The sequence below is a fragment of the Dinoponera quadriceps genome, unplaced genomic scaffold (assembly GCF_001313825.1).
Source record: "Dinoponera quadriceps isolate SergipeBrazil2010 unplaced genomic scaffold, ASM131382v1 scaffold823, whole genome shotgun sequence".
NCBI classification, from domain to species: domain Eukaryota; kingdom Metazoa; phylum Arthropoda; class Insecta; order Hymenoptera; family Formicidae; genus Dinoponera; species Dinoponera quadriceps.
In genome coordinates, this window is record NW_014555144.1 from 423,705 (window position 1) to 446,710 (window position 23,006).

The following is a 23,006-nucleotide window of genomic DNA, read 5'->3' on the forward strand; positions in this document are numbered from 1 at the left end:
ACAATTACGCGATCTCTACACGTATCTAAACACTTCCTCAAGTATGCATGGAGCTCAAAATATGTTGGCATCAAAATACAATAAAAATGATTAGTCATGTATACATATATATATATATATATATATATATATATATATATATATATATCGGTGTTACGTGCTATATAGTGGTCTTATACTTACAAAATTCCATTAAAACTTACTTAGATTTATTATTTGGTACATGATTGGAATGAAGAGTGGCGTTATTTGCTTATCAAAGTTGGGCAGTCTGGTTTTGTGTGATGCAAAACGTCAGGACCCGAATCAACTAAAGAAAACCTACGTATCCTCTTGGCAGCAAAATGTACAAGGCAGCAATAACTTTTTTTTTATACAGGATCTTAAACCTTTTTTAGACACGACGAGCTCGTCCTGCAAATTCGATAACGACTTGATAAACCCCATAGTAAATCCGAGCTATGGTCTCTTTCCTCCCTTTTAACTGTTGCGTGTGTAAAGTGTACAATCTACATGTCTTACGTTTTACATTTCAGATCACATCCGGTTTCACATACAGCTGGAAAACACAGATGGAAAACGTGTAAAAACCAAAATATGATTCTTCCTCTCTTTTTCAGTCACTGTGCATTATTTTAATACAAGATACAAAATATCGTGTCGAGAAGTCAGGCAAGTTTGTATGCAAACAATATATAGAGAGGTACGATTTCAATTATGTAACAAGTAACACTTGAACTACGGTTACAGTCTAATAAAAAGGGGAAACGTTTCAACGTAAGGTATGTATATATGTATATATATATACATACATACATATATATATATATATATATATACATATATAGATACACACACACACACACACACACACGCGCGAATGTACTTGCTTTGTAAAAAAATCCCGCCTATACCCGTCACAAATGTTCACAAAAATCGCTCGGTCCGAACAAGTCCATTTTCTACTCTAACGCGTGCTTGTTTCTCCTTTTGTATCTCACAGGACGATCAGGCGAAGCTGTAAGGATCAATAGTTTTGCTAGAGCAAGGTTGAACATCATCTGGTGGTGGGTGCCACTGTCCGGACCACATGGCGTTACGGGCCACGTTCGTGTCAGTAGCCTCCTCTATGCCTCTGCTAGACGTACGTTCCGCCTCCCAGTGGAGGCCGTTTCGAGTCAATTGAATTGATCTACCACCCTCGTTCATGCCACAACAATTCTGTGCGTCATTGTTCACTGGCGTCTGCATAGTTTTACTTCTAATTTGTGTAGTTCCACTACTTCTACGCTGGGCGTCGGAGGACCACGAGTGAGGCTGCTCCACCGACTGCAGAGGCAACTTCCGCGGCGGCGCCCGCCTAGTCTTGGCCTCCTCGGTGACGCGGGCGGCGATTTCGACCTTGCTACTGCCTAGCGGGTTCCCGTCGCCGGTCGAACTACTGTCGCCCTCCTTCCTCCGTCTTCTCCGTCTCCTCTCGACCTCGAGCTCCTCCCGTTGCGCGTTGTCTTCCCCGTTATTCGTCTGCGTCCCTAATATGTGCTGCCTGGCAGAGGCCCAGTGGTCCTTCCTGGGGCCTTGCTTGAACTTCTCGTGGTTGCTGCCACGATGGCCGCCGTTGCTCGTGTTCGTGTCGCTGTCCACGTTGCGTTTCTTCGACTGTTGATTTTTCACGGCCCAGCCGGTGGGTCTCTTGGGGCTACGTTCTTTCAGTGTGACCTGCGTGTGTGTGTGAGATTTGAAATTTATTTATAGGCGGACACGAATGCGGCACCGGGACCGCCGGTGTGAAAACGTCATTCGTCATTTACCCCGGAGGAGGAAGAATTGTCCACGGGCTTGTAAAGTTGCGTCGGGGTGTGACTACGGGAATCCTGACCCTTACAGCCCGATCCGCTGCGACCGTGTATACAGGAAAGTACAAATGCTAATAGGGCACATGAGAATCCTAGCGCTGCCGCGATCGACAGTTGGGAACGTGTGCGTCTTGGTACCCAGCCTCCGACGTGGTACTCCCATATTGCGCATGCTACTAATGCGCTACTCAACACGTATGACAAGCCTATGCCAGTGAATACCCAAGCATTCTATAAGAGGTAGTAGATTCTATTACACGTATCGACGCCGAACGATCGATCAGGATCCGAGTAATCGCGCACAAACGACCGTACTTAATTAATATCGCTGAGTCGCGCGTGTACTTTAATCGATAGCACTTACCAACTTAGCCCAATTTAAAGGAAGGATGTAAATGACGTGCGAGATATCAAGGAAGAGAAGTAATGCAGTGATCAAGAGACAGAAAACAGCTACAAAGATCATGAATCTTAAACGTCCTACTAAAGGCAGCATAAAAAGGCTGACCTTGGCAGTGCCAGAACTGCATAAAGTTGCCAAACAAGCTGCGGAGGATACCTGCCGAATGCATTCGTTAATGTAACCATATTTCGAAATGATTTTGCCATATTTTCATGATATAATGACACACTTTCGGTTTTGCGTTTCGCACGCATACACGCACAGAGGTGGCAGTACTTACGAGTAATAAGAGTCTAAAAACACCCGTAGCTGTTTTAAGATGCCCCTGTATGTCGCAATAAATAACGATGTGGCTCGCCCGGGACCAAGGCAGAACATTGGATCCAGAGCCTTGCTTGTCGCTATTATCATAGTGGCCATGATAATTAGCGTGCGAATCCCAAGAGTGGACTGTCGAATGGACCCCCGGCGAATCCAGCTCCAATTGGGAGCTGGTTCGCTCCCCTGTCCTACTTCCTGCTATTGATACAATATCGAAACTATGTATACATTTGCGCATGCTACTACATAAGTCTAACTTGAGAATGATCAAGCGGAAAGACAAGCAGCTAGTCGTCCGGAAAATGTGTATTACATATTATCAGATATCTAGAAAACTAATTATAAAGCAATTGGCCACAGTTATGGGAGAGGGATCCAATTTACGTGGGGTACGTTTCGAGATAAAAATGAAGACAAAATTTTTATATATAATTTAAAATGTATAAATAACATTGAAGTTCTCGACGAGTTTAACTCGTAAATAAAAAATATGCACTAACAAAAAATGGCACAACTAGTAGAAAGTAAGAACTGTCTTTTTATAATTAATTTCAGGTGCCTATAAGCTTGAATTTTCTTGTCTTAGAAAATCATACAGACTATTCATAATAATGAAATATCAGAAGTCATAATTTTGTTGGTCCTTCTTGCATAACTATGACCAATTTACCGACTGTATTTCAAGACTCAGCAACCTTGCGAGCAAAATCTGCAGAAGTGAGCGATTGCGAATGATACATGTGTGTAAAGAGGTTCAATCAACGCCACTCGTACCAATTTCGAAGTCCTGAATATCCTCTGGTCTAGAATATATGGCAGGTGGTGATTCCAGATCGCGTATCTCTTCCAGAAGCACCTCTATTTCGTCGGCTGCGTATAAGTCCGAGACCGAGCGAATATGATGCCGAGTCTCGCTCATTACTTAGGTGCGCTCGCTCATTTACTCCTTCCTGCCTGCTGTCGTACCTTTCTACCTGACCTGCCAGCGACCACCATTCGTTGCCTAGTTGATTCGACAACAGGTCCATCCGTCTATCGGCCATTGCCTGCACATACCCTGTGCCATCTCTACCTTCGCAGGCAACACTACCTCAGCCTACTCAGGCCACACCTGTTGAGAAGAGCGTCACATAGATCTCATGTCTTATTAAATTCAAGAATGACAAGGCAGAAGTAAGAAAGAATAAGCCTGTTCCTTTTAGCTGAACTAGCTGCACTAGTTAACCAAATTTACGCATGCTAAAGCATGAGAATCTTTATGTTCGAATATATACATAAATTTCTTGAATTAGTGCAGCCAGTTCAGCTAAAAAAAAAAAAAAAAAACAGACAATGAACCAGTGTTACACAGGAACTTTGTTCTTCTTTTCTTCATTGTTGTCAGGTTTATCTACTTGTCTCATTCTAACAGCAAAAAGTGCAATCTAGTTCAACTAAAAAGAACAGACCTAATACGCGCTACGAGTAATAATTGGGTATCGCACATATCTTTTCTACCAAACGGATCTGTTAACGCAATTTTGGTGGCGGACGCGCGGACAAATCTCTCGTTGCTCGCCGCACTCGCGAGACCGTCTTGTACTTTATCAAGAGAAATTGTCGAATCTGAACGAGCGAATGAGCACGCACGTCGGATCGCGGAACGAGCGCGTTACTGACAAGCACATGACACTCCTCCGATACAAACAAGAGCGTCGTCTCATGTCGCGTCAAATGCGGTTCTGGCGTCAACGTGAGATTAAAGCAGCGGCGAGCGAGAGCAGTACGCGGTCACGTCGCGCGGACGAAACGTCGGTTTGACGTGCGCGACTCGAGCGTCGACTCGCGCGGAAAAATCACACCGGCTACCGTACTCCGGCGACGACTCGTGTTTTCCTGACAGGAGCGTCCAGTCGCTCCAGATCCACATGTGGTTGCCAGAACGTCGTTTCTCGGCGATGTCTCGAACGCGGAACCGGGACGCGCGTCCGGAATAGACGCGGTGACACCGGCGCGAAACGTACCTCGAATTTGCGCTCGTCGTCCGTGAACGTGGAGATCACATTTTTCCGAGGTTTTTAACGGTGAGCTCATTGACCGTCCAACGAGTGGCCGCCATTGCCTTTTTGCTGTTTTTGCCTGTGATACGCGTCCATCACGACGACCTAGAAACAACAGATGGGGCAACTTGTCTCTTTCTCTTTCTCTCTCTCTCTCTCTCTTTATTCATTGGCCGAGCGCGCAAGAATGGTCGCGATCATTCTCGATGGGAATGGGAATGAGGAGATCGCGTACGGAGAAATCGCGTCCGATCGCCTAGCGAGCGAATTACAATCCCACCCATCGATCAAGAAAACCGTCCGGCGACCGATTCGCTGAGCGTCCCGCAGATGGCGAAAGGAATGGCCACACTCGGCAGCGGAGGAAACAGCTTCGCAACTGTTGAGTGAAATTCGTGAACTTGATTGGCGCATGTTCTCAATCTCGCTTGAATTTCAACGAGCACCTCGCCAATCAGATTTACGAGTTTCACAACGAGTTTCGGGAAGCCGCTCTCTCTCTGCTGAACGTGACCGTTGATTGCGAGCCGAGAGCCGCGGCGGTCGTATCGATTAGGACTCGCCGTAAAAGATTGCGTTCGAAAGTTCGAGCGCGAGGAGAGCAATCGACCGTGATTGGTCGATTTCTCAAGGCTTGAAACACCGGGACGCAGACCGGGACTTGTTCTTCTAATGAACGACCGTAGTTGGTCAATTTGATCACTGCTTACGTCTTAAAGCAAGATCGTGGGCAAGGCATTATATGCGAAAGAAAGATAGAACGACTTCACTGACCGTTTTCAACGCTGTAAACGCGAATCACAATCCGTGAGTACCGGGCGTAAGGTTCACTGGAAGATTCACATAAATTCTTGATCACGCCACCTCGATCGGACTCCGAAATGGACGAATCGGCGACAAGCCGAGAACCTCAGACTCGACCAGATTGGTTTCCATCCGCGCGACGGCTCCGCCGCGCCTCTGCCGGCAATAATCCGAACTTTCGCGCTCGAACTTTCAAATCCGAATTTCCACGCTCCCAACGAAGGTTTCCCGGAAACGATCGAGCACGATCGCGTGTCCGCTCGATCGTAAAGTCGCGCGGAACCCTCCTTGGCTGGCGTCGGCTCGTGCCGGGGAATCAGGTCGTGGTCTAGTGACAAGACGGGAGCGCGTCGCGGCTCATGCGCGCGCGGCCGGAAGCGCGCATGGCGCACGCCAGCCAATGTGAACGCGACCCGCGACCGTGTGCGCTCGTGTGCGCGACTGGGCGGCCTCGAGGTCTTTTTGCTTCCCGTTTTGTACCGTGCGGTACGTCCACCGTGGTACTGACGTTTCGCTGTGCCATCGCATGGCCGACGTGTGCATTCCGAGGCTTACAGCCGCGTGGTACCCGCTGTGTCACGAGCGTCACCGTTGAAAGGGCTCCCCGCCACCAGCGTGGTCATCCTCGTCCACCTCGCCGTGGCCGTCCCCGTGTAGCCGTCGTGGCCGCCGCCGTCGTCCCCGCATCGGCGCACCGACCGCACCGTAACGATCATCATCACCGAAAGTGAGTGTGCGAGAGAGCCTGCGATAAAGAGAGAGCCGGAGAGGTGGCCGCACGGCGCGTGCGGCTCCAGCGTTTTTAATGCCCGCGCGCGCCGTGCGACATCGGGCGAGAGAGAACGGGCGGGCGACCGCCCTCGGACGACCCGCTATGTCGACCACGTTCTTCCGCTGACATAATCCGGTGCGAACTGGATCGGTGCGGTATGACCGCGACGTATCGTTAATCCCGAGCGTTTTCACACACACAGAGACAGAGAAAAAGAGAGAGAGAGAGAGAGAGAAAGAGAGACACGCAGAGAGAGAGAAAGAAACAAAGAGAGAGAGAGAGAGAGAGTGAGAAAGATCGAGATAGTAAGAGAGGAATTCGTACAGCCCGGCAGCCGACGTCGACGTACGAGGCCATCCTACCTACGTGCCAGACTTCTTCGTCACCGTCGTCGGCCTCCCCCCTCCGGACGAGAGAGAGAGAGAGAGAGAGAGCGCGCGCAACAGCGATAAATCTCCTCAGCCGAGCACCGACTATATAACACCGCGACCACGCGTCCCCACGCGCACCAGCGATGTCGAACGAGGAGACCTCCGCCGACCGCAACGTCGAGATCTGGAAGATCAAGAAGCTCATAAAGAGCCTCGAGATGGCCAGGGGGTAAGTAGGTCGGCGCCGACGTCGTCGTGCCGCGCGCCATCAGCTGTTACCTCGCGCCGATCGCCCTGACATATGGCTTCGTCGAGCATGTGCTCGCTCCCCCCGTCGCGCGTCGCGATGCACAGAGTCCTCTGTTTCACTCACTGACCGTTCGTTCCCGCAACACTCGATTAACATGTGCATCGCTGTGCCACCACAGCCTATGGTCGCGAATTTGTGCGGTAGACGAGCCATGCGGGTCTCGACAGCTTATATAAGCGGAACTGTCTTGACAGTGCGCGCGACGAAACATCCCACTTGGGAGTGGGAGGGAGCTTCTCCGACGGGGTCTCTAGGTGTTCTTGTCTTTGCAGGAATGGCACGAGCATGATTTCGTTAATCATACCTCCAAAGGACCAAATATCGAGAGTGAGCAAGATGCTGGCGGATGAGTTTGGTACTGCGTCGAACATTAAGTCTCGTGTAAATAGATTATCTGTCTTGGGTGCAATCACATCAGTACAGCATAGGCTAAAGCTATATACTAAAGGTAACCGCCTATTTTTCTTTCCTTTCATTTTCTCAACTTATTTATTTTTTCAGCAGAGTTAACACAGCTGTTACTTCTTTCTGTTTTTAGTACGAACGGAGATACAAAAATTCGTCTATTTGTTTACCCTCTTTATCGTGTTCTATTCTGTTCGTCGTCTTAATGTTATGTTTATCCGATCTATTTGTTTTCTATTCATCTTAGTATGGCCGATCGTGTGACTTCTCCTTAGGACGGAAATGTGAAAATTTCAAATATCTTAGAACTAAAAAATTTATTTCTTTTCACGCGTTCACGCTAGAGGAGAAGACTCAAGATCGATCCCCAAAGAATCACGAATTTTCACCTCCAGCGTGAAAACTCGCGGGGAGAAAAATTTTCTAATTTGAAAATATTTGAAATATTTGAAATTCTCACGTTCCAACTCTAGGGAACAGTTATGTGCCCTTATCGGTGTTATCGGCGCCCTTATCTATTCTTCTAATACGCCCTTATCTTATCTGGCTAACTTATGAATATTTCTGTTCGTTTATCTTGAATATTTTCCAGTGTGTAGGAAATATCTTTATACATATTTAAGTGTGTGTTGCTTATCACGGCTGTTATTTCCTGACGCGTCGCATGAGTTAATTTCTACATTAACATATTTCAGTGCCTCCAAATGGCCTGGTAATTTATTGCGGAACTATCGTTACGGAGGAAGGGAAGGAGAAGAAAGTCAACATCGATTTTGAACCTTTCAAGCCTATCAACACTTCTTTATATCTTTGTGATAATAAGGTGCGTTTAGAGCTTGCTAATTTGCAAACGGCCTTATCGCGTCGAGCGCAATTTTTATACTAGCTGCGCAACTTTACAGTTTCACACGGAGGCGCTCACAGCGTTACTTGCCGACGATAACAAATTTGGTTTTATTGTTATGGATGGTAATGGCGCACTGTTCGGCACGCTACAAGGCAACACACGTGAGGTCTTGCACAAATTCACCGTGGATCTCCCCAAGAAACATGGTACGTGACACACATCGGAAAACTGTTTACGGGAAAAGCTAAAGTTCGTTTCTGCCGCAGTTTTCACACGCATAGGTCACGCGTGTAGGTCGAGTGTGCTATGAAAAAAGGTATCGATTTCAGGTAGAGGCGGTCAATCTGCTCTCCGTTTCGCCCGATTACGGATGGAGAAACGGCATAACTACGTTCGAAAAGTCGCGGAAGTAGCTACCCAATTATACATCACTAACGACAAGCCAAATATCGCTGGTTTAATATTGGCAGGTAGCGCCGATTTCAAAACGGAACTTAGTCAATCCGATATGTTTGATCCGGTGAGCGAGATCTCTTTTTCTAGCAATTCTCCTTTCTTATATTGACTCATTCTTTTCTCCGTTATTCTTTGAATGTACTCTGAATTGACCAATCGAATATTTTCCAGTGGATGTATACTCCTCTATGCGCAAAATCGATAGCAGTTTTTGTAAAGGACAACGTGTAATTCTTTTTTCAGAGATTGCAAGCCAAGGTCATTAAACTGGTGGATGTATCGTATGGTGGGGAAAATGGCTTCAATCAAGCCATCGAGTTAGCGGCCGAATCCTTGCAGAACGTAAAGTTCATCCAAGAAAAGAAACTGATCGGTAAATAGATGTTCCCGTGCGTTGTTTGTGGCGCAATGTTGGTGCTTTACGAAACGATTTTTTTCTCTCTCTCTCTCTTTCTCTCTCTCTCGATTAGGTCGTTACTTTGATGAAATTTCTCAAGATACCGGCAAGTATTGCTTCGGCGTTGAAGACACGTTAAGAGCGTTGGAATTAGGTAGTGTCGAAACGCTTATCTGTTGGGAGAACTTAGATATTCAACGATACGTCTTGAAAAATCATACAAACGCGGAAGAAAAAGTGTTACATCTAACGCCAGAACAGGAAAAGGATAAAACTCACTTTACGGATAAAGAGGTGAGCGTCGGGACGGAAGGGTCTTATGTAAGATCTTGTTCTCCTTGATCCGAAGCGAGACTTTGTATCTTCTCGTTTCTTTCTCGACAGAGCGGGGTAGAGTTGGAGCTTGTGGAGTGTCAACCACTGCTCGAGTGGCTCGCGAACAACTACAAGAGCTTCGGTGCTACCTTGGAAATTATCACAGACAAGTCTCAGGAAGGATCCCAATTTGTCAGAGGTTTCGGCGGTATCGGAGGTGAGCCCTTCTTGTACACGTTTATTATCACCGCTTATAGTCTCACAAGGCAAATTCTATTCTCTTTCTCTCTGTCTATCATTGAATATATATGTATAAACATTACATGTTAAATAGCTAAAATAAGTAAAGCACCTAATAAGTGAGCAAACGGGAGAGACGTTTAACCGATACGGAAAAAAGTAAAGAGAGAATGTGAAAACAAAAGATCAAAGCCTCTCTATTTATAAGTATGTCACGCAAATTCCATGAGTTCCATAAGTATAGATTAGACGCGCGAATATTATACAGTGCGATATATACGTAACGCACAATTTGCATATTCCGCGCGTACAAAGAAAAAAAAGTTGAGCAGTTACGATATACGAAAGTCACCTTTTTTCACGGACGCTCCCTCCGTTGATCATGAGAGAATTAATCGTTGTGTCTCTATAAACGGGCGAAGAATAATATACACGGCGAGCGGACCCTCCCAATCGAACTGATATTAACCGTGGAGTATATGTTGGTGCATAGGAATCCTCCGCTACAAAGTTGATTTCCAGTCACTGCAGGCTGATGAGCCTCTTGATGATGTTGACCTCGATGATTACTAATTTCATCCGTGAATTACTCAGAGTCGACCAGGTAGCTCTTTCTCTGTCTTGCGTGCGTTCACTTACATCTCGTGTATCATAGAGCGTATTATTTGTGAAGCTGGACAAATTTATCACCCACGTTTCTCTCTCTCTCTCTCTCTCTCTCTCTCTCTCTCTCTCTCTATCTATCTATCTATCTATCTATCTATCTATCTATCTATCTATCTATCTATTTATCTCTCTCTCTCTCTCTCTCTTCCCGTTACCGTTCATGTCGTAACTTCATTCGCTGCATTGTAACACATTGATAAAAGAGCATAATGCGACTTAATGAAATTCGTAAATGCGTTGTCAACGGTATGTCTATTGGTCTACTTCGAGATCTCAAGAGCTTTCGATTAGCTAAATGCCTTTTCAAGATCCTTTTTTATCTCTCACTTGTGTAATCTCGCTTGAAGCGCGAGCAAGTGCTCATTATTTATCCCTTTTCTCTCTCTAGAATGTAAATACCGCATTTCACCAATAACAAATCGTTGCACAGAGTTTTTCAATTAACCGCATAATATCGCGAGTATTAAATGTAAGATTTTCTGAAACGTGCGCGCGTCGATATTCTGTAAAACGATCATATATTAGTGTTAGTGTAAGGCATTTTTTTTCCTTTTCAATCGATCTAAATGTATGACGATAAATTTGTCCAAGAGTATCACAAGTTTCTTCCATTGGGTTTCTCACTAAATAGTACAGTTTGGTTCTTCTGTGCAGATCTGTAGTATACATATGCATATGTGTCTCTTAAAATAAGTTTGAATGTGGTAATAGACGTTTTTAGTTCGTGTCTCTCTCAAGGTATAATTATTTTCACGAATAAAAAGAGCCTGAGAATCTCTTCGCTGTCTTTCTTTTCTTTCTTGGTGGTAAAAAAAAATGAGAAAAAAAAGAAAAAAAAATAAAGAAAATCTTGTACATATATATACATGAGATACATGGATTACTCTGTGTTTATATATATATGCGGGGTGAGTTGAAATCTTCCAGTTTTCCTACTTTTTTTACACGCTGTGTCATTAGATCTGTACACTCTTGGTTTTCTCGTAATCGGAGAACGTAGACGCAAAACACACACAGTGGTTGATTCAATGGAAAAATTAGTGTACCGCCAGATATATTCAGATATACACAGAGCCACACATACGCGTACACACACACACACACACACACACATCTAATCGTATCTTAACACACCGCATTCTTCTCGGTCCTCGGTACGATAACAATATCGTGTTAACGTATACGAGAGCCTATTACGGAGCCGACCGAAGCCGCGTACACACAGGAATGTTTTATAAATAAACTAATTGATAACGCTTCTAAATGTCAATGTGAGCTTCTAGCCAACACAGTGACGACGAGTTTCCTTATCACCACTAAAAATATATATAACTACTCAAACTTTTGCACCTTAAACGAAAGTGTTTGCCTCGTCTTGCAGATGACATCGATATATTTACCTCGCTATAAACAAAACTCCTCCTTTTTAATACTTACGACACTTTTACACAACACACACGCATATATGGGCACGCGCACTCTATCCGATATAAAATTCTCGAGCCAGTACATTGCCGTTCGCTGAGTATACGAATTACACGAGAGTTTTGCTGAATGGAAACCGCGCAAAGAGTGTGCGTATATATATATCTGATTTTCAAGACCACAGAACCACTACTTCTTTTTCTTTTTATTATGCAACTACGTATAAATTCATTACTTTTGGGTTTGCATGGCATTCTCTGCGATATTTTTACAATCTGTCCTCGTTGGCAAGTAGAGCTCTGTGCTGCACATCTGACGTAACTTCGATATTATTTTCTTAATTTATGCCGTTTTATATATATTGCGCACACGTTATCCGAACACATTGTCGGAATTTAATTTTGTATTATGATTACGCTGTAGATGTATATGAATATACGCATTGGTAGGTCTGATATTATATAATAATAAATGCATGTGTATATACTTATATAGTCTTTCTCTCAATGTGTCAATTATATAATCTTTCTTATTACATAATCTTTCTCAACTTATTATATAGTCTTTTTCTCAATGTCATGAAGTATTTTAGTGTATGTGCTGTTTCTCAACGAAGTTTCAACGGCGAGTTTGACAATTCGGGTTTAACGTCAGTCTAATGCACCACTCTGTAGGAAAAATCACTAATTTTGTCAACAATACGCAGCCCACATTTCTGGAAATAATTTATTCTCAATATAAAAAATATGGCAAGTGAAACTTGTAAAAAATTCCTAAACCGTAGGTAACCGTAAGCTGCAGTTTACAGTCGATTACTTTTACTGCTAATTTCGTTACGTCAAGGTTATACTTCGAATTCTTGAGATATTGCCATTTTCATTATTCACAAAATTATTCTACCGTGACTCGAAAAAGCAATTAGAGAATATACAAATATACCCGACACAGAAATTTTTAGCGTTGTTACATTGTTACAGAGCAAATCAGTCACACGCTGCATCGAGATGATATTGCAGCATTGTAACATGCTTCCAACATTCTTTCCGATCTCTACGCTTTACTCATGCTTATACAGTCTAAAATAGAAAAGGACAATCCAATAAGTGCGATCGATTACACGTCATGTTAAATAATTACACTGCATGTTAAACAATAAGTGACGTGATAATGAGAAGATTGAGTTCATTATCACAGATAATACAGGTTATTCTACAATTAGATAATAGATGTGGAAAATCTTGGTATATATTTCCAAAAAATATATATACAATGGAAATATCTATGATAATGAACACGAATATCGAGTATAATTATTACATTTACAAGTATCTTTCGCTTTCGTACATAGCAGTTGCTTAAAATAGTTAAAAATGTTTTTGGATACTCTTCAAATATACTAATCGGCATCCTTATTTCTATTAGCTCGCATATTGGGAAAGGTATAGTACTTGCTTTTTTTACTCAGATAATTATACAACAAAGATAAAAAAACGATATATTACTCTAACCGACGTTACAATCGTAGATCACAATGTTAGATTTGGCGTGTTTTCGTTTTCTTTATACACACGTATATTTTTTCATGGGTCTTTTTAATACCGTACGATTATGATAACTTTAAAGTGCACATAATCATCGTTTCGCATCGCTCTCATCAATATTTATTTAAACATCGATTTATTCGTAATTTATTAATAATTAATTTATTAATAAATGTACACAAACTCGTATTATATATATTTACTTTTCTCATTACGCGCCCGTCTCAACTGCTACATATAACGTTCATATAATATAAATTTACAAATAGTATTGATTCGTATCTCATCTTCATATCACAGCGATGTACTTTTCATTTAACGGTCAAATTTTCGACTAATTGCAGTGGTATATTTTGGACAGTGTTTTCTCTAAAAGTCGTAAATAGTATTTTTATTAATACACGCTTTACTTAAGTTTCGCATATATACATATGTTTATACATTTATATATTTACACGTGTATAAAACGCTTGTGTCTCATTGTCGCAATTTCCCCAAACTATAAAACATGCATCTCGCGTTTAGAAAAGCACTGTCGTAGAATTTCAATTCGACTTAATTTGACGCGACTTAATGAATCAATATGCCATAAACACGACGCTCCACTGACGTAAACTGTGCGTTTTTTTACTGATTTATAATTTTACATATACTTGCTTACGCCATTTCTCAAAGCACACTGTTTTTCCTTACTTACAATTGGTTTTTAACCGTCAATTTGGTAATGAGTTCTCGAAAAAGACTCGATCGTGGGAGGTCTTTTAAGTTATAATAACGGTTGACGCATATTTCCAACACGCATTTCCAACTATGTACTTTTCAGGTATCTTGCGGTACAAAGTGGACTTTCAAAGTATGCAGCTGGAAGATACCGAAATCGATAGCTTTGATTTGGACGACTACTAAGTCCATGACACAACCGACACTTGGTTCTCTTATCTTCGAGGAAAAAACACCCGGGCATGCGGTGTGTATGTTCTCTCTTAATGCAAAGAGAGAAGCATAGACCGGCACGTTTCGAAAAATTCACCATACGATGCAGCAACAACAACAATAACAACAACGTACGATATCGTCACGAAATCATTATCTAGAATTTACCGAGCATCATGCAGATCGTTTACGTGAAAGAGTGGAGCACAGCATACGGCGGGAGCATATCGCGGCTCAGCACGGCCGTATCTAAGGGAAAAAGAAATAAACAAAAACAAACAAACAAAAAGAAACAGAGAAATAAAGGGCAACTCGAAGACTGTGACACTTAATTAAGCCAGCTTGATACCTGCCTACTCTCATCTAACATTTTACCACCCTTCTATTACGATTTATGATCCTCAATTGTTCACGCGGATTCGTTTAAAAGCAACCTACACACGCGCTCTACAGTGCCGAATACAAAGAAAAGAAGAAGAAAAGATTGTACAGTGTATGTACGTGGTTTGATCGTAATTTTATATTAAATTGATGTGTCTGTCATCTCTTTACCATAGATTTTATGAGGAATGAGTATTTAAACTACAAGAGCGGATGTAGCGTTATTTTTGTTCAGATACAATCATGAAAAAAAGAGCTGTAATAAACTGATTATTATGAACATACAATTGCATTTGTATCGTGCATTCTGACACCGGTTTGCAAAATTCACGCGGACATATTAATAAACGGAGAGCGTTCTGTAAATAGATGTCAATTTTTAAAAGCGGCGCAGTTGCCTTAGGACATAAGTTGAGATCGTCGTCGCCGACGATCCACGGAGTAAATGAAGTATTTCCGTCTTATGCAGTGATACATATACTTGTAAATGTAGAGTCATACGATTTCCACGCGATCCCACGTTGCTCCGTTTGCTGGCTCTCGGCTCTTAGATTTTGTACATTCACACAACTGTACATAAAGAGGCGCTTCGTAAGAAAAGGAGAACAAAGAGATGTATCGAGAGGTAACTTTTTCCATTGTTATAATAGTGGTGCACCTTAGACACATATACATATATACACACACACACATACATACACACATAAATACACACAGTGAAGAAGAAAAAGATATTCCCCGCGATATTTAAACGACAGTTATCGTGAAAGAGATATTACGAAATTATTTTAACAATTGTTAATTTAACTTGCTTGTTCGTACGGATGCCTTTGTAATAAACGACGCTATGTATGTATAAATGTGGAAAGAGTGCAACGTGCAATTTTGGTGAAGTATTCTTTAACGAAAGAACGTATGCTGTACAGAGAGACGAAGATTTTCGCGAATGCTATGAGATTCTCTTGTCGAAAAGGAAAAGAAAAAAGTAAGAAGAACAGTGTATTATTGATCGATGATGTATTTACGTGATTAATTATGCGATATTATTCTGGTGTACACCTTGCAGAGACAAAAACAAGCGCACAAGAGAACTTCATCAAAGTGGAACGTTCGAAAAAGAGAGGGGGGGGGAGAGAAAGCGAAAGAGAGAGCGAGTGAGAAAGGGAGGGAGGAGGTGGAAAGCGAGAAATCTGACTTGTGGTATGTACACAACGAATTCCAGAACGTGATGGCTCGAAGTATTGTATTTGTGTATTGTCTCTCAAGATATCGAGATGTTAATTGCCGGCTTAACGTTTCTTCAAATTTTTATATGTAAACATCTCACTAGGAGTCTCTAGATAGTTATTTATTTCTACACATCGGTGCGACTACGTTTCTGCTTAGTGGAACATTGATTTAAGTATGCAGGATAGTGCATTAAGAACTCGATGAATATCTATGAGTGAAAGAGAGGGAGAGCGTGTGTGAGAAAAGAAAGATAAAAAGAATGAGAGGAAGAGAACGTGAGTGAAAAGGAGAAAGAGAGAGAGAGAGAGAGAGAGTAGGAGAAGCCTTGTAATCTTTGTCTTAAAGTAAGGGTACACGGAAATGTCGTCCACGCGAGTTGCTTTAATCGAATCGATGACGTACTTAGATTATGGCTTGCCTATGATCTCTATAAGCATAGTTGTATAATCTGCTATAACAACATATTCGTCATTGATTATTTTACTTCCATACGTATTTTGCCACTAAAAAGTGTGTCCTTCGATCGAGACCGGTTGTTTCCTTGAACCTTCATTAGGTTTCACATATGACGACGATGATGCTCAGATGTCCGTTTGTTGTAACCGTTGTATCCGTTCGGATCGATTTCTCAGGCTCGTATTAACAGCCGTTAATTTTAACATTTGCTTCGCGCGAGACACCCAGATTTGAATCTTCGGAGTTAGATGTGAATTTGTCATTTAAATCGCAATATGCTACATTATTACACTGCAAATGTGCTATCATACATTACACATGTATCCCATCACGTGTGTGTAACGTATCTATGAAAAAAAAAAAGGGTTAATAATGTATCTCGAGCGAGAAACTTGGACCTAACTCCTGAAATCAGATTCGAGTATGTCTCACGTGAGAGACCGGTTTCAAATGACGACCATTGACACGAGCCTCGGAGCGTATAATTTTATTAGAAACGCTTCGCGTTCTCATGCGTGTACGCCAGCACGACCATGTGTCTGTAGGCTGTTCTAAAGAAATCTGTTCTTCAGTGGATTACGAGTATACTTGGTATGGATCATAACTGAAAACGATTGGAAAAGAAATTGTCGGGTAGTGTCGCTGCTCATTTCCTGTGAGATCTATGCTCTGTCAGGTGACAAAGAGGGAGATTGAGAAATAATGTTACAAAAGGAAACATTCCATACGCGCGTATAACTCGCATCAACCTGTATGAAACACCGCATGCAGAGATCAACATTTTTCTTTTTTTTTTTTTTTAAAGCGCCTCCCCAGTTTTTACTACGTTTATACATGTATATAATTATAATAATTAGGTGAATTGTGCGTGTGTGTATATGTATACACATATTTCGTGTCGTTTTGTCATTTAGTGATGTTTGAATTCGTTCGTTGATAAATGAAAATTACGTGAGAAAATTACGTAAGATTGCGCGCGAGAGCTATTAAAAATCGGTATAATCGGTGTATGGCGTGTTAAAAGGGCTACGAAATTCGCTAACGACAGTCATATTCGTAAGAAGAAATCACATTCGAGCGTTCGTTACAGGCTGGCATTATTTCTAATCTTCCTTTTCTCACGCATATTTTACTCGAAGTTTTATATACAAGGAAGAGTAACGTGTCATCGTAATATTAAAAAATGCCGAATAGAACTGGACAACCATAGGATATTAAACATTACATGAGTGAAAAAATACAATCTATGTTTCTCATACAAACAAGATGGTTATTAGAGTCCGGAACTGTTACACTGGCATAACACACCTCACGGGAGAATCATCTCACGTGATCACATGATCGATTAATCCGGGGTTCTATTTTATCACGTATATTGCGTATTATCGTGCTTTTCAACGTCGGCCCGCGGTGATTTATGTCAACGCGATGCTTCCGGACCCCAATCACAGTTCATGTTCTTCATGTTTGGAAACTTTACCGACATCTACCTTCAGACAATTCGTGTCCCGTTCGTGAGTAGGAAGAGGAACAGTTTTACTCGTGATGAGAAAAGCACTTCATATATATAACAACGCCCTGTCGAAGCACGAATACAAATACACAAGGAAGACAGTGACTCCCCTCAGCCTAAACGTGAACCTCAAACGAATGTGATTTAGCGAAGAACGCAGTTGAAATGGAGGATGACATAGTGTTTTTTATACGATTGTTATACCTGGTTGTACCAGAAACGTTTCTGCTTGCTGTATAAATCTTGGACGGGAAGGAGAATCCGATGTATCTCGTTTCGGAAATGTGCAAGAAGTAAACTCTTGGGATTTCCTTATATTTGTACATTTCATACAGAGTAAAAAAGAGAGAAAGAGAGAGGGGGAAAAGAAAACTGGTAATACTGACAATAAACAGAAGGATATTAAACGAAAGGATTTGTAGATTCTAATCTAATAATTCTATAAAATACATGTAGATTTCTAATTTGTAGATTCTAATCTAATAATTCTGTAAAATACATAGAATATACCGAAAAGAGAATTTGATAATAAAACTAATGAATATTGCTAAAATTAATGAATATTTGCCGACCTAATATTTGATTACTTCAATCAAATAATTTAGTTCCGTGTACTGTATATACAATACTGCGTGTGTGTAATTCTATATATTGTATATCTAGTACGCGGAACTAAATTATTTGCTTGCGGTGATCAAATATTTGGCCGGCAAATATTCACCAAATTTTAGTATTTATTACCAAATCCTCCTTTCGGTACATCAATCTCACGCACAATTAGCACACAAGGTTCACTGTTATAAAAATCTCAATGGACGATCAATTCGAGTCCGGAGTATCGATTCGCACGAGTTCACAGTGCGCCGTTATCCTTGAACTCCTATATTTACCATGTACAAACGAGTGTTAAAAACAATTCTATTAATACTCCATGCGATATCTCTTGACACGGACGTTGCGTGGCGCATTTCAGCGCCACACCTAAGTCCTTATACATTTTATATATAAATACTCCATACATATGTATCACGCACACATCGGTGTGCGAGACCTAGTGGAGAGGCACCGCGGTTTGCGTCCCATCCAATTTTGAATTCTCAGTCTCCAAATCTTCGCATGCATCTCTGCGTGTCTGCAACATTCGAAGTGCTCGGGACAAAGCACCGATACAATGGAAAAATATTTCTAACGGTGAAAAAGAGAGAGAGAGAGAGAGAGGGGAGACATGAAGGAGGATACGCTAGTCCTCGTCTGGAACGAGGAGGTTGAGATTGCTATCTTTCACCGCCGAGCCCAGGAACTTCTCTTCGGCGCCGCGTATGGAAAGGGCCGGCCCGGCGATATCAGTCCGTTTCTCGTCCATCATCGCCGCCCTGGCCCAGCTGGAGCCGTTGCACTTACCGCAGGTGTGCGCCGGCATGCGGTACAGGCTGACGGTCCTGTTGCCGCAGTCGGCGCACTTGAAGAACCTTTTTACGGCGTCGACGACGCGCAACGGGTGCCGTTGCTCCTTGCACATGTCCGACGCCGAGAACGCCGTGTATTTGCACGCCAGACACGTCACGGCTTTGCAGCCGACCTTGAAGGTGTTCATCATCTTCTCTTCCATCCGCTCCTTCGCCTCCAGCTTGTCGAAGTACTTCTCCTTCTCCTCGTCGTATGACTTCTCGATCAGGTCGGTGTGCGAGGACTTGGCCGCCAGCAGCTCCTTGAACTTGTCGTTCATCTTCGCCCTCTTCGCGTCCCGCTCCGCCCGCCCGTCGTGCTCCCGCTGGCGCTTCGCGCTCATCTCCAGCTTCTCCTGCGAGCTCGCGCGCACCTGATTCGGATCCCTCGCCGAGATCTTCCCGTACTTCTGCACCCACTTGATCGCGTTCATCTTGGCGCTGCGGACCTGTTGCTTGGTAATCGGCTCCGAGAAGTCGATCATACCCTGTTTACATCCCGTCCCCAGTCGCGGGCTTGAAGACAAAGCGACCAGAGAGACTTTCTTGTCCATCGGGTTGGTCTCAGGTTCGCTGAGTGTACTGGGATTGCATCGCTTCGCTTGCACCGGAGGGCTGGAGCACAGAACCGGCCCGTTGGCCGACGACTGCATCATTACCTGCCTCGGAGACTGCCAGCCTCTCAACTTGTTGAGTCGTCCGTGGTCCAGTTTGGATTGCTTGCTCGTCAGCTCGACGGCCACTCCTTTCCTCTTAACGCCCGCGACCTCGGGTTTCCGCTCCTCGTCCTTCGTCCTCCCAGGATTATTACTTGAAACGGCTCCGGCCAGCAACTCCAGACGCGCGCAGTCTTTCTCGTATAACTTCTCGTTGCGTTTCGCCAACACCGGCACGAACGGCGCCATTCCGTTGTAAGGGATCTTCCGCTCGTTCTGCCGCTTGTTCATGCGCTTCAACGTGTCTCCGGCGAAGCTATGGCCGGTGTTGCTCGACTGCAGGTCCGCGCGTCGCGAGCACTTCTTGTACTCCCGCTTCACGTGGTAGACGCAGTACTCGCATCGGCTGGTGTTCACTACCGCCGTGCACGCGTCGCCGTTTTTCTTCACCGACTTGCACCTGCCCATGTCTTTGGACCGGCCGAGGATCATCAACCTCTGGGGATTGTCGATCGACAGTGTCGCCTGGTCGATGTTGTCCTTGCTCTCGAGCACGTTCGGATTGAGGATACCCACGACGCTGCCGGTGATGGTCTTCCACAGCTGTTTGTACGCGTTGCTGAACAGGAAGACAGTCACGGTCCTCATGTCATCGGACAGATCGCTTATCTTCCAGATGCAGTAAGAACTGCCCTTCTGCGAGGTCTTCGTGTCCGACTTGCTGATCAGCACACCGGCAATTACCCAGTCATTGTGCACATTCTCGGAGATGATGTGGCTCTTTACTCCGGATATTGTCACAGCTATCTTACCTACCATGCGCTCTTTCATCTCGGCGGACGATATGAGCGGACTAACGATTCTTATTCCGAAGAAAGGGTCACTGTATACATCCCTTGCTGCTGAGATATTATTTTTACTGCTCTTTATAGCATTATTGAAGTCAAAAGTCTTATTATTGTTGTTGTTACTTTTCATGGAAGTCTTACTGTCCTGCGACAACTTTACTGGCTGCTCGGATTCAGGCATGGAATGTTTTTTCAACAGCTGCTTTAAGTCACGTCCATAATTAGAATATTTCTGTTCCTCGAAGTAACGCCTGTCTTCGTCATCTGAAGAGTCTAGCTTGCCGTCATGAATCTCACTTGAAGTGACCTTTTCATTGGCTGGTTTACCTTCATTGTCTATATTACTAGGTGTAGAATCTAAAAAATTAAACAGCAATTCGATTAAAGTTTTCCTTGCTTCAGGTCTCGGCTGTTCAGGCTGTTGCTTAGGCTGTTGCTTAGGCTGTTCAAATTGTTCAGGCTGTTCAGATTGTCCAGTGTCCTCGGTATCATTTGATATAAGATTATTTAAAATATCTAAATCAGTATCGCTGTCCTCGTGCTCCATTTTTAGAGTGCTGTATAGGAGGAAATATCTGATTTAGAGAAATATGTTTTTTTTAGGCTGGGTATGGACTATGTAATATCTAATTTCATATATTACTACGTATAAATATATATATAATGAGACAATATAAAATGCTTTTTTATTAACCCCAGTTTTGACAATAGTTAAAAATTTATTTTCCACATATATGTGTATATTTTAGCACTGTAACTTATAATGTAGAAAGAAGAGTTATGTATACAAATTTTTACATGCCTGGCAAAACACATGTAATGGCAAAACAATGTCAAATGAAGTTAATCATTTTGGTCAACTGATAAATTATTGGAATTGCTTGTGAGTTGCTTAATACCAAATCTTATCAATTAAAATTTCCTTCAAAATTTCTTTTTAAGTTCATCATTACGACTTAGAAACCGACACGAATGCGCGAATAAATAATTTGCTAAATATATGTCATCATGATTAATCATATGGTTTTTAAGACAGATAACTCACCTAACCTTGTTCAACTTTTACTTTTGTACGTCACGATGCGTGCTGCTTGATAAAAATATCGTTTGCTAATATCATGGGAATCGTTTACGAATAAATGTTCCTGAGTCACAGATAACCGTACATTATCCGGTACTTTTCACAAACAATACATTCAATTATTAACGACTATTAATACGATGAGCGTATGGCAGCAGCATTTACCCGCCAATTTTCAACAGATGAAGAAGGGGAGTCGTCGGCTCGTCTTCATTGCACTTTCTACACCTTGCTCTCTCTCCTCTTCCAAGTTCGTTCCACTAAGTGCAGAAGGTGCTGTAACGAACAGACCTTGTGAGTTGGCTGTCGCGCAAGCGACATTTTAATTGAAATTATCTTTTAAAGACAAAGTTTATTTTAGTATTCTCTATGTTAGGATTATTTCGAGTGTTTTATATATTTTGTAATACATGCTTTTGAAAAAATGAACGCATCACTGTGATTGGGCGATTGATAATCGGTAATCGATAATCGCAATTCGATAATCTCAACCCTTATTTCTCTGCAATTTCAATTTTTCCCCGATGCCGGGCGTTCCGGTGACGCCTCGTTCCTCCGACGTAAAATCTTCGGTGATGAAACCACGAGGGGGAACGTTGCAACGGCAAAAACTAAAAAAAAAGAAAAGAAAAGGAGATTCGTAACGATCATCCATTTTCATCCTCAAAACTCGACTCATCTACATCATCGAAGCGTCCACTTTTTGTCACATTCTTCATTTCATCAGCCCTCGTCTCATGTAAATCTCGAAGGACAACTCCGTTGGGCCAAATTAGTTAATAACAAGCGCGCGACGGGGGCATACGGAGGAATTTGAAGAGGTATGTCAGGAATCGCGGATTTCCCGCCGTGCTCGAAAGAACGGCCATCGTGTCGAACAAAACACTCGTCTCCGAATAGCGAATCCTCGTCATGCGCCGCGCACACACGTGATCCCAGCCCGGGAGAGGAATATTTGCACGCGAACATCGTCGAGGCGACTCCTTCCGTTCGCGGGATATGCTCTCTCCATGGAGCGGTAACGCGATTTCTTTCTTACGTTATTGCCGGTATGATAGCGCGGCAGCGCCTGGCTCGTATCTACAGGTTGTTGATTTTGTCATGGATGCAAATATTTCAACTTCTGCTCCGACGACTCCGACGACCCCGCCTTTGATCCGTTCTACCTCCGCCACCCTCCGTCATCCTCGGCGTCTTCTTCTTCTTCCGTTCTCATCCTCATCCTCCGCTTCTTCTCCTTCCGTTCCGCCTCCTGGTCTCTCTCCTTCTTCTTTCGACTCGCCTTCGATTTCTCG

General features: G+C 43.0%; 3 protein-coding genes across 6 annotated transcripts; 1 reads left to right on the forward strand and 2 right to left on the reverse strand.

The window, feature by feature from the left end:
• Window positions 1–192: 192 nt before the first annotated feature.
• Window positions 193–4,891, reverse strand: LOC106743053. Of its 2 annotated transcripts, none has more exons than XM_014616546.1 (6): window positions 4,584–4,891; window positions 3,355–3,691; window positions 2,540–2,775; window positions 2,221–2,415; window positions 1,812–2,087; window positions 193–1,719 (listed from the first exon to the last, which is right to left on the reverse strand). In XM_014616546.1, exons 2-6 carry the CDS (start codon window positions 3,497–3,499, stop codon window positions 1,009–1,011), a joined length of 1,563 nt encoding a protein of 520 aa, XP_014472032.1. In that variant the 5' UTR covers window positions 3,500–3,691; window positions 4,584–4,891; the 3' UTR covers window positions 193–1,008. The 2 variants fall into 2 exon arrangements, with proteins under 2 accessions (XP_014472032.1, XP_014472031.1); XM_014616545.1 differs by having other exon boundaries at window positions 2,540–2,778.
• Window positions 4,892–5,858: 967 nt separating this feature from the next.
• LOC106743077 (eukaryotic peptide chain release factor subunit 1) lies at window positions 5,859–16,975 on the forward strand. Of its 2 annotated transcripts, XM_014616594.1 has the most exons (11): window positions 5,860–6,150; window positions 6,398–6,795; window positions 7,149–7,324; window positions 7,977–8,104; window positions 8,184–8,334; window positions 8,458–8,648; window positions 8,828–8,957; window positions 9,055–9,275; window positions 9,366–9,513; window positions 10,030–10,140; window positions 13,992–14,077. In XM_014616594.1, exons 2-10 carry the CDS (start codon window positions 6,710–6,712, stop codon window positions 10,107–10,109), a joined length of 1,311 nt encoding a protein of 436 aa, XP_014472080.1. In that variant the 5' UTR covers window positions 5,860–6,150; window positions 6,398–6,709; the 3' UTR covers window positions 10,110–10,140; window positions 13,992–14,077. The 2 variants fall into 2 exon arrangements, with proteins under 2 accessions (XP_014472079.1, XP_014472080.1); XM_014616593.1 differs by lacking the exon at window positions 10,030–10,140 and having other exon boundaries at window positions 5,859–6,150; window positions 13,992–16,975.
• On the reverse strand, window positions 16,945–21,908 carry LOC106743076 (protein MCM10 homolog). 2 transcript variants are annotated; one of them, XM_014616592.1, is made up of 2 exons: window positions 21,681–21,908; window positions 16,945–21,187 (listed from the first exon to the last, which is right to left on the reverse strand). In XM_014616592.1, exon 2 carries the CDS (start codon window positions 21,175–21,177, stop codon window positions 18,922–18,924), a length of 2,256 nt encoding a protein of 751 aa, XP_014472078.1. In that variant the 5' UTR covers window positions 21,178–21,187; window positions 21,681–21,908; the 3' UTR covers window positions 16,945–18,921. The 2 variants fall into 2 exon arrangements, with proteins under 2 accessions (XP_014472078.1, XP_014472077.1); XM_014616591.1 differs by having other exon boundaries at window positions 21,676–21,908.
• Between the last annotated feature and the right edge of the window lie 1,098 nt (window positions 21,909–23,006).